Raw genomic sequence first — 12013 nt, 5'->3', positions numbered from 1 at the left:
AACTTGTGATGCAAATATCTTAGCTATGTTTCCTTCTGTGCTTGTTGTCGATCATCTATTTAGCGCTTTCTCGCAATTTTAGTATCCCCTTCTCTAGTTTGCACTCGCACTAGAACTACTTATACTATATGTACTAATAGGAGTTTACAAGTTTGTAAGTGACCGCCACAACAGTAAACTTTTGCGAATCTTTGCTCCCCCAGTGGTTGCTAGTGACTGATCATTTTCCCATTTGCTGTTACAGACCTCTCGACTACTTGCTCTTGATCAGTCTTATACCCGCACCTGCCTGTTTGGCCCCAAGTAATGCTTCGAACCTGGTTTTTCCTCCAGAAATCATAGCCCAAAGTAAACAAGAAGGTGCAAGATTATGTCCTACACAATACAAACCTGAGCAAGTAATCGCATTTGTGCCGTTTATTATAGGAAATTGGTTTACTTACCAAGGGCTCAAACAGGTAGGGCACTGATATACTTGTAATTTGTTGATGGTAACATGTCATCCTTTGCCCAACCATGTTTGTCAGCTTACATAACCGAGCCAATGGCTATCGGCAACAGCAGATTCTCCTGTCCGAGGATCTGCATAGCGCTCCTCTCCAAGAAAATGTGCTTCGTGAAGGTTCGATTGACACAACCCATTTCCTTTCAGGCATGCAGGCCGTCGTTTAAGCAGCGTCTAGCTTTCGTTTGTATTCAAATGCAACTGCTCACACAATGAGTCACATTGACAGCGGCCCGTGCTAGTCTGTCGCCAGGAAACCTAGGCCACTTAGGCAGTGGTTAGCCTAGCCAATGGGTGGATGATGGTTTACGTGAACGAGGTCCTGTATCGTACCCATTCCTTCCATGGCCTGCAACCCCAAATTTTCCTCGTAAAGTCAGTGTACATTGTTTTTACCATGGATGTAAAGTTGATTGAACTTGTGCAAGGGTATGAGGAGTTTGACATTATAAAAAGTTTTCTTTGTAAAGGAACAATGTTATCAGAGATGGGTAAGGATAAACTTTTTGTTTTAATAAGGTTTCATCTGTAATGCGAATCATTTACCTTCATGAAATTCTTTGTTTGCATTTTTTCATCTAAGCAAACTGAGAGTAGTTCTACTTTGAGATCTAGCTTCTGGGCAATTTCTGTTCTCACCTAGGAACATTTCAATCTTCTGTAGCAACCTGATAAACATTACTTTTGTCAGTCTGAAATGATAAAATTATACATGTGCCAGTTTTTTATACAGTATCCAGAATAATTCTTCCATTTTTCTTGAATGACTGCTATATCAATATCCTTTTCCTTTTTCGTCGGAATCTTTCTCCTCTTCTAGAAGAGCTATTGCAGAGAATTATCTGCCATGATCCTCACACGACAGATTCTAAATAAACAACGAAAACCGTGAACAGGCAAATAGTCAAGTCTCTCGCCTTAATGTACATTTCTACACCATCTGTCAGATAGAAAACAGGTCGTCTGGATTGGCCTTCATTCTTACTGACCTAAGGATAAAGAAAAAAAAAAGGGGGAGACTCGCCAACCCTTGATATAAAAGAGGAAGGCTATTGAAGCAAAATTTTGATTAATTGATTTGGACACAAGGTTAGACTGAATAGAGAAAGCAGATAGGGGCCAAAGGGAATTTTCAAAGCATCATGTAGACCTTAGTAAAAGCCCATTTTCAATTATTTTAAAACCAATTCACTTTAGTACCATCTACATTCCCTAAGTGTTAATTTCAATAATGGTGCATGGACCATCATTACAGGTGGCAAGGCCATCTTGCCCAGATACACCTTTGGAAAACTTCTAATTTGGGGTAAAAAAAAAAAAAAAAAAAAACAATGACAAAACATGGGAATCATAATGAAGTTTTAGTAATACAATAATAGTGTCAAGAAAGCTTTTTTTTTTTCTCAAACTTTTCAAATAGTGTTGCATACTCTAGAATCAATAATGGGAAATCATTAAAAAACCAAATTGAAATAAAATTTTATTCGTTAGAAATTAAAATCAACATGATTTTGGGGTTCACCTTGTGTTACGACCTGGGATTGGTCCCTGAACTAAACAGTGCTGAGGACTAGAGGCCTGTTTTGACTGCACTAGAACATACAAAAATGAAGATGAAAAAGGGACTTCAGATCTTTCTTCTCATAAAAAAATGTGAACTTAGTAAACAAAGTTTAACGCACTACACATTTTGTACTCTTGAATAGAGAATGATAATGAATTTCTCACATGATACACCTACAATACCACACATAAAAAACACTTAGCCACCTTTACCACCTGACCCCCTCCGATATCCTTACTCCTCGAGATATCAAATCCATACCAATATCAATGTATAGAAAAATAAATAATTTTGACTATGGAAGTACAAGGTACAGCATTAAGAAACTGACTTGAGGGATGAGCACAGACCGCAGCAGTATCATGCATGCATCATACTAAAAAAATATCAAAGTCATTTTACAAAGCCCAGCGCTGGTAATCACCAGCCTTCAGTCATGAAATCTCGAGAAGGTAGGTCAGGTAGGGGCGATGGCAATTTGATCACTCCACGTAGTTTACTCGGCATCCTCAGCAGACTCCTCGGAAGCAGATTCCTTCTTTGCTGCCTGACGACCACGCTTGCCCTGGAAGCAATATTTACTTGGATTAATACTACACATTTTACTTACATTTTATATCAAAATCACAAATTTTAAGTAATTTGTATTTTTCCTAACAGTACTTTCCTCGAACTACTTTCTTTGGAGTATCTGCGATCTCCTCCCTAACCAACCAAGAATTTTGCGTAGTCCCCCTATCTCCGTTTTCCCTTGTCGGGTCCCTCCGTGGCGGATGGATACTCGCCCTGAGGCGACCCGGGGTCAGAGCGCGAGTGCGCTGCTAGGTCTGAGTCGTCAGTAAGCGTATGTTTAAGTACTACTCGAACTCCTATAAGACACTCGGGGTAGGATGGGTGGGCAATAACTCTAAAAGTAGTTTGAGGTAAGTACTGTTAGGAAAAATACAAATTACTTAAAATTTGTGACTTGTTCCAACACGGAGTACTTAACTCTAACTACTTAGGAGACTTACACTTTAGGAGGAGGGAGTGGGCATACAGGCCGGAAGATCCCATTAACATACTGGGGCATGGGACCTTGATAGGAAGCTAGGCCTAGACGACCCAGTGGACAAGGTAAGAGTCGGGGAAAGCATGCAAGTCTACCTTACCTTATGTACAACTCGCCTTTATGTATAATCCGGACCTGAGTTTCCACAGCATCCATCTCTCACATGGTAGGAGGGAAGGAAAGGGGAAAAAGGGGTAGCAAGGAAAGGGGGAGTAAGGAGGAAACTGGTGTCGCTTGAGATTACTTCCCTCATCTACCCGGGGCCTTTAACCTTTAAACTTGTTGCATGGCGGAAATTACTGGTCCAATGGAGAAGGGGTCCAGGGATTTTCCTCGTACAGTCTTTCAGGCAGTGGACCGTAAAGGTGGACTGCCTGGCCCAAGTACCTGCTCGCATGATTTGGCCCACTGCCATGTTGGTATCAAAAGCCAAAGAAGTGCTAAGGCTCCTAATATCATGGGGTCGCGGGTCCCAGGAACTACAGATCCATCACTGTCGCAAGCTCTCTTGATGACTTGCCGAAGCCAGAAGGAGATGGTGTTCCTAGACACTGCCCTCTTGACTGGGCCTGAAGAGACAAACTAACTTTTGATGGCTGGCCTGAGTTTAGCTGTCCTACTAAGGTATTTTCCGATTGTTCTCACTGTGCACAGGAGCAAGTCTTCTGGATTTTCTGAGTGAGGGATTGCTGGAATTAAGAACTCCTCGAACCTCAGCTCCGCAACTGCTGGGTTCTGGCCACTAATTTGGGTAGAAACTTATGTGGCGAGATGCCCCCAGGTTGATGCCTCGAGTTGAAAAACTTGCCCCAGTGCCGCACGGACTCCCTTGATGGCTGGAATGGAGACCCCCATGTCGTCCCTCAAGTGAACCAGGAAGTCTGCAATCCTGTGGACTGAAGCATCCATGGGTCTCAGGTTCTGTGTGGCACACCACTTCACGAACGTGGCCCACTTGGCCTGGTACACCATGCACGAGGCGAGGACAATCGGAGATACCCTGACATCCTTGAAGCTGTCTCCTCCGAGAACCCTTCCTTCCTTAACAGGCGCTTGATAACCTCCATGTGTGTAGCTGCAGGCAGTGCAGGTTTTTGTGAAGCCTTCTGAAGTGTGGCTGACGTAGTAGATCTTCCCTTACTGGAAGGGGCCACGGAGGGAGTGTGGCCAGGTCCTGTAGATCCACGAACCACTCCCTCTCCAGCCACCAGGGCGCTACCAAAGTCATCCTTGTAGCCCTTGACTGCCAGAGCCTGTCGAGTACCTGCCTGAGGATCCCAAGGGAGGAAAAGCGTACACGTCGAGACCGTCCTACGAGTGCTGGAAGGCGTCCTTGAACGCTGCTGTCGCGTCTAGCACCGGAGAACAGAACACGGGTAACTGAGCATTGAGCCTCATGGCGAACAGATTTATTACTGGAGAACCTCCTGCGCTACTTGCGGATGTAGAGACCATTCCGACCCTACTACTTGTCCTGTCCTGCTGAAGCCGTTGGCCAGTACATTTCTCTTTCCTGGAATGAACCTGAGGGTTCTTTTCGGCCCATTCCAGGATTTGAGCTGTGAGGTCGCACAATTCCCTTGATCTGAGGCCTCCCTGCTTCTTTATGCATGCCACTACAGTGGCATTGTCACACATGAAGGCTACTGAGTTTCCTCGAAGTAGATGGGCGAACGTCGCGAGGGCCTTTTGAACTGCCAGGAGCTCGAGCAGGTTTATGTGGAGGGTCTTCTCCCGGGACCACTTTCCCTCTGCCGTTTCCTAGAGTAGATGGGCTCCCCACCCATCCTTTGATGCCCAAACCTGAAAGCCAAGCCTGTTCTGACGAAGGTTGCGGCTCGCCTAGCCTGTGATGGTGTCGTATTGGAGCTTGGACCTTCCTGTAGGAAGACACCTCATCTGGGAAACACTCGCTGGTGTCCAACATGCCCTCTACCACCTGATCCTCCGTGTCGGTTGCATCTTCGATCACGGATGGATCCGTGGGGGCGGGCGTATCTCTTCCTTCATGCCGGGTCGACGGAGCGGCTGCCTCCATCACGGATGGAGCCGCCGGGGTGGAGGTAGCCGTCATAGGTCTACCCCCTCCCAGGGAAATCCGTGGAGAACCACTCTTTAGTTGTGCCAGCGCCTGCATCCGTAGCTTGGACGGAGCCGGTGAGACAAAGGACAGGGCCGCCATGCTGCCCCGCTGGACGGATGGAGCCGGTGAGTTGCCGGGCAAGGGCAAGGAAAAGTGCCAACGGCTGCATCCGACAGGAGGACGGAGCCAAAAAGACACAGGGCAAGGGCACGAAAGCGGCGCCAGCGGCCACCGAGGCAGGCACTGGAGCTCCTTCTCCTCGTGGTCTTGGTCTTCTTCCTCAAAGGGCCTGCGTACGAGCTCTCCTTCCTCGGGTACCAGAACCCCGTCCACGGTACACACTTCCGCCACACACAGCATCCCCGATATCACTCATGGGGAACGGCAATGGGCCGTTTCCCCGCAACGGTGTTACCTTGTCCCCTACTCTGGGTAGGGGAAGAGGAAGGAGAACCTCTCTCCGAAGGCGGTGAGGCCGACGTCAAGGGCGAGCTAATGCCCGCCTTCCTGGGAGACCGTTTGGGCGCCTTTTTCGTCACGAATAAGATCCACTGCAACTCCGGTGTGACGGTCTGAAAGATTCCCCGGTCTCAGAATTCTCCTTGATAATCTGCGCATGCGCGAACATTACCGTTTGCCAGTGCATACGAGGTTGATGTTTTATTTTCCTGTAATGTTAGCGTGCGCAGCTCAACTTTACCGCTTGCCAGTACATACGAGCTTGATGTCTTATTTTCATGAGAGCGAAGCGAGCTAATGGCGGAAAAGAACTATTATACAATGGCAAGGAGAATTCGGAGACCGGGGGATCGTTCAGACCGTCACACCGGCCAGGACTCACACTCCGGACACGTGGAGGCAGGGGAGCACTTATTGCCTCGACACGAGGAGCACATGTGCGGGTCAACATCAGGCCTGGACAGCCAGGCCCCTCAAGACTTACCGGCCTTGGGCCCTGGACGACGACGTTGAGATTCCATAAGGAAATACACGAACACGCAAGCAAAACAAGGGAAACACGTGGTACACAATGGCGGGTCGGACGGGATGTGAGAGAGCGGCGAGATGTGATCTACGCCGCGACCAGACGCTTACTGATGACTCAGACCTAGCAGCGCACTTTTGCGCTCTGACCCCGTGTCGCCTCAGGGCGAGTATCCATCCGCCACGGACGGACCCGACACGGGAAAACGGAGATAGGGGGAACTATGCAAATTCTTGGTCTGTTAGGGAGGAGATCCCAGATACTCCTAAGAAAGTAGTTCGAGGTGAGTACTCCGTGTTGGAACAAATTATAATACTGTACTTAAAAACTTTACAAGGCCTTACATTTCTTGACCAAATAATTACCTTTTGTTTCAATATTCAGAAAAGGAAGTAAAAGTATAGAAATATCATTACTATAGACTGGAGAAAATGTAACCTTACTAACCTTTGTCACTCCCAGCTTCTTTGCCTTATTTTTGCTACCCTTGGGTCGGCCTCTACCTCTCTTTGATCCAGAACTCTCAGAGGAGACCTTTTGCTTCTTCTCGCTTTCAGGTTTTGAAGGCCTTCCCCTCTTGCGCTTGGGGGTAGTGGCAGCGTTATCCTCGGCCATTTTTTAACTGTTAAAACAAAAAGAAAAAAATTATCAAATATTTTCAATATTTTTCCTAGAACAATTTTATGTAAATCTTAAACCAAGAGTATGACTAATGAAATCAAGACGTGATCAGATTTCCCAACTGAAGTACAAACCTTATAGGTTATAGTAATGCCAAGGAAGCAAGTGAATATAAGGTCCAAAGAGTAGCCTCGCTTATGATTTGCACACAACCAAATTCATATGCAAGGTACAAAGCTCTTAAGCCATGGCTTAAAAAAAAAAAAAAAACCTTATCATCTTTTATCTTGGCCATAATGGTATGAAGACAAGATCAATTAATGTCATGAATCCAGTAGATCAAATTTTTATTACCCGAATCTCGACATCCACATTTGCAAGACTTCAGAGAAACGGGGTACTCGGTCCTAATATAGGAAAATATTCCCCTTGGCCCAAGAATGGCAGCAAAATTCAAATATATTAGATTCTTTAAACCAGTTTCTGAACATAAATGATCAACGAACAAATATGAGGTTAGGTAAGGAAACTGTCATTACTGTACAATGCACAAGTTGAAAAAGCCGAGGACAATTTACATGTTCGACTAGACCTTTCATGAAGACCTCTCTCTATAATCTAACTGCTTAAACCATGATAAATACTCAACCTAATTACCATTGGTTTCAATTAATAGGAAATATATATAGTTGTGTAATAATTGCAAGTTAATTCGCTAATTCAGGGTTTGGGTGTCATGGTTGGTTGCCTTTCTTTGACCGGTTCAACTACACAAAACAGGAGATCGCATCCCATTAATAAATAATCATTCGCATAGGACAACTGTTTGCTGGTGCAATTAATAATGCTTTTATTTACGATCCTAGATTAGTTATGGTAAGTCGTTATTCACATACAACTAGAGGGATCAATGATTGCAGACTTCTGCGTGGCAGCTTATTTCTCAACTTTGCCATGTATTAATTACCGTGGTTTTTCACGCACATATGAACCAAGTTTGAAGTCTGTGACAAGAATGTCCAAAATTATGACTGATTACGTGATGGACGTTTATTCTCGTCCGTAAGCTCGACCGTTCAAAATTTATTCATTTACACCTGTACATAGCTTAAAATCCCAGCAAGTTTCATTAATTTTCGGTTAAAATTGTGGCCATATGGTTGATGGCAGCAATTTAACCTTTTGCTTAACCTAACATGCACACAAACAGAGGGTAAAACATAACTCCCTTCCAACTTCATTGGCAGTAGTAAAATGGAAAAGGTAACTTCTGGGGGTGGTCGGAGCTTTCGACGTATGTTAGTAGTAAGTGTTTATTTCAGACATTTTATCATTACTGTTTTTATTCATTAGAATGGCCTTCCATGATGATGGTGATAACTATATGCTAGTGACTATAGTCCATTTCTTTTAGTGATGCATATTTGCACCGACTCGCGGCTGTGCCCTTTTAGCTCAGAAAAGTTTCCGGATCGCTGATTGGTTGGACAAGATAATTCTAACCAATCAGCAATCAGGAAACTTTTCCGAGCTAAAAGGGCACCGCTGCGAGTCGGTGCAAATATGCATCGCTAAAAGAAATGGACTATAGTGACTGACATTGACAATGATTACGACATCAAATAATGCAAGTGAAGATTGTCCAAATGCAATCAATAAAATTTATTGGTACGAACAACTGCTCGAAAAGGAACCTGAAAAGGATGTATAAAACAAAATAATTTTTTCCGGTTTCATAAGGTAGGCTGGAATATGGTATCCAAATACATTATACATTTTCACGCAAGATACTAAATTTGATAACATTGACATGAAAAGAAAATGCATCAAAAACCTTTATCAAGCCATCAAAAATTAAAACTTAATTTACATGTCATTTTTAATTTTTAAACAATTTTATAAAAATATTTTTTACAATTATGAGAATTTAAATATTGGTTATCAATCTCCATTTCGAGGACATTCCTGTAATATATAAATACTGGGTGATTCAGTTCACGAGAAAATGTTAGTTTTATGATAAAATCACGAAATTCAGGATGCGACTGTGGTCGCTTAGCGTTTCGTGGGGGTAAAACCCTGACCAAGATGTGATTAAATACAGTCGAATTGATAAATATAATCCTAAATGCCCTTCAGGTGTTTATAGTACAATTAACTTTTCTATAAAAATACCTAGAAACAGGGAAATTTCAACTTTCTAAAAGAATATATAATAGAAGACAGGGGTTATGTATGAAAGTGGCCACCTGAATGTATTGACAACCAACTAAGAATACGGCATTATAAGGGGGGGTGGGGGCTAGCCCCATTAGTTAAGTACAAAGATTATAGCTTACAATAGGCGGTTTAGTTTAGATTAGTTGGTGTCCAATTTATTATGCACGCAGGAGGAACTGGCCAATATATAAAGGCTCCGTACGATAATTAAGACCAGTCAGCCTAGTCCGGCAATCTACAAATGCTCTCGCTTATAACTTTTAGATAGGATGCAAGTTTTGAGTCCAAAGCCACATAACAGGTAAGTTCTTTTCATAGAACAAGTGAATCATTGACACAGTATTACATTAGTGGGAATACTAGCTTAATTCTATCCTGTCAAGAGGAAGTATGTAGTGTTGGGCGAGTCATTAACAGACCAGACCAGCAAGTAAATTTTGATTTCGTGATTTCTAGATGGGCTGTTTTTGTCTTGTCTTCGATAATTTAAATATAAGAGGTTCCAGTAGCCTGTCTTTATACAGTAATTAAGGAAAATAACATCTTATGAGATTTTCATAAGGGGTTCCCATTCAGTTTGGTACCCAAACAAGACTATATTCCAGAGTAATTAAGGAAGATAGTTGATCTTACAAAATTTTCAAGCAGGTCCTGTTCAGTTTGGAGCCCAAACAAGCCCGTATTCGATAAAGTAATTAAGGAAGATGGCTATCTTACAAAATCTCCATTGGGGGTTCTGTTCAGTTTGGCGCCCAAACAAAAGCCGGTCTTTGGCGCCAAAAGTGTCTTCGAGAGAAAATTGGGAAAGGTAGGTATGAAATTTTCTTGAGTTTTGACTACCTTAGCGGCAAAAAATCACAAAGCAGTTATTTAATCGAGTAAATAGCTACGGTGGGTAGTTTTAAAGTTCCACATAAGTTTTATTGCAGCTGTTACCAAGTTGTGGAATGATCTTCCTAATCGGGTAGTTGAATCAGTAGAACTTCAAAAGTTCAAAGTTGGAGCAAATGATTTTATGTTGACCAGGAGGACAAGAGTCTTTTTATAGTTTATATGACATATGATTACGACGTTGTTAATAGTTTATATAGGACATAACTGTTTAGACGCTGTTACTGTTTTTAAATATATTGTTAATTTATTCTCATTTCTTTCCTTATTTCCTTTCCTCACTTAGCTATTTTCCCTGTTGGAGACCTTTGGCTTATAGCATCTTGCTTTCCCAACTAGGGTTGTAGCTTGACTAATAATAATAATAATAATAATAATAATAATAATAATAATAAAAGGGTTTTCATGTTTGGCGCCAAACCATGTGAAACGAAAACGCCCTCACCAAGCACTGCCCTAAAAATATTTAACGCCCCTGAATATCAACTATATAATTCAAAATTACAGAACTACGAAATAATTCACATTAAAATTACACTCATACGGTAGGCTATAATTTTCGAGTTTGCCTACGTCATTCGAAATTTTAAATCTTACATATTGCAAATTTAAAGTAATGAACTCTTAACTCGAAATTTTAAATCTTGCATATTGCAAATTTAAAGTAATGAACTCTGAACAATAAAGCTACAGCTAACTTTTCCCTAAATTATGGGATACAGCATTGTAAGCCTGTAAAAGTTAACGAACATTAACAAGGGCCCCACCCCCCGGGCCCCAACCACACCCCCATTAGGAAACCAAGCTTGTAACGGAAGTCATGAACTACGCTAGTCCTTGAAATTCAAAAATAAAAATCCATCGTATTTAATTTCTAATAATTAACATTCAGGGAGTAAATTGCGCAAATGCCACCAACGGGAACTGGTATTTTTAAACGTTTTAGAGCCTGGAGGTCTTATAACAAAGCAAACTGTATAAGGATCAACTCCCCGCCATTTTCTAGTCATAAAATGCGAAGTCCTAAGATCGATGTAAAATTAGGAAAAGCTTACGTATGCTATATCAATATTAAATAAAATATAAATTCTATTCGTAAATGGCGCCCATTTCCCACCGAATAACAGCAAGAAGTGGCGGGAGATTTGGAAATAGCGGGGCAGCGTCACAACGGTTAAATCTATAGAGACGCCGCCATCTACGACGTTGGTTCCCGACCGCGGGAACCTCCCGGCATAAGACGGAAATTCGCATTTTTAACCGAAAAATAAATAACCGATCGCTTCCAAACTTCGCAGACGGTTAAATGACATACCACTCTACAAATAAATCATAAATATAATAAGAATTAACTAGAAATTCCTCAAAAAATATGGAACTTACATGTGTGTGTCTATCACGTTACGATGTCCTACTTGGAGTGACTCGTTGGAAGGCTTTCGCCGATCGGGATGGCTTGGCTTCGCTTCTCTCTCAGACACCGACTAGCGCAGATAGTAATTAGGAATATATTTTTCATGGGTTTATTTGTATTCCAAACTCGTTGGAATTATTTTTTATAAATGCATGGATTGTTATAACACGTTTATAAAATTATAGAATGGACGTAGAGAGTCCAGGTTGGTTTTAAAAATACGATTAGTGGAAGTCTCTGATTATTCAAGGGATATTTTAGGCGTAATGTAGGAGGTCGGGAAAAATTTTATTTATCATTGATATTAACGTTTATTTGCATTGAAAATATTCCTAAAAATTAGAAAATGAATTCAGGAACTCGTATAAATTTTTTCTGATGTAATTCGAAGCGTTAATAATGAAAAATAAATTACTCCCATAAAATCGTGGAAAAACCGAAGTCTTCTCCACGACAAACTTTGCATTATATTCCTGTGATTGTCAGTATTTTCGGGAATATTTTTGCAGTCATGCTGGACTGTAAATATATTTTTAAAAATTAGCAGTCAGACAAGCATGCTTATAGCTGCGAAATCACGCTGAAATGACCGTTTTAAGACATGGTCAATATTATTTTCTAGTTAATGTTAATCAATGAGGGTTGGACAACACCTAAAGGCCAAGCAAATTTACAACGG

General features: G+C 42.0%; 1 protein-coding gene across 1 annotated transcript; it reads right to left on the bottom strand.

Annotated features, from left to right (window-relative positions):
• Positions 1 to 1972: 1972 nt before the first annotated feature.
• On the bottom strand, positions 1973 to 11461 carry LOC137657862 (high mobility group protein HMG-I/HMG-Y-like). The gene is made up of 3 exons (XM_068392463.1): positions 11304 to 11461; positions 6636 to 6810; positions 1973 to 2634 (listed from the first exon to the last, which is right to left on the bottom strand). Exons 2-3 carry the CDS (start codon positions 6801 to 6803, stop codon positions 2566 to 2568), a joined length of 237 nt encoding a protein of 78 aa, XP_068248564.1. The 5' UTR covers positions 6804 to 6810; positions 11304 to 11461; the 3' UTR covers positions 1973 to 2565.
• Between the last annotated feature and the right edge of the window lie 552 nt (positions 11462 to 12013).

Source organism: Palaemon carinicauda, chromosome 18, assembly GCF_036898095.1.
Source record: "Palaemon carinicauda isolate YSFRI2023 chromosome 18, ASM3689809v2, whole genome shotgun sequence".
Lineage (NCBI taxonomy): Eukaryota > Metazoa > Arthropoda > Malacostraca > Decapoda > Palaemonidae > Palaemon > Palaemon carinicauda.
The sequence above is the reverse complement of the archived record's forward strand: the minus strand, read 5'-3'. Positions and strand labels throughout refer to the sequence as shown.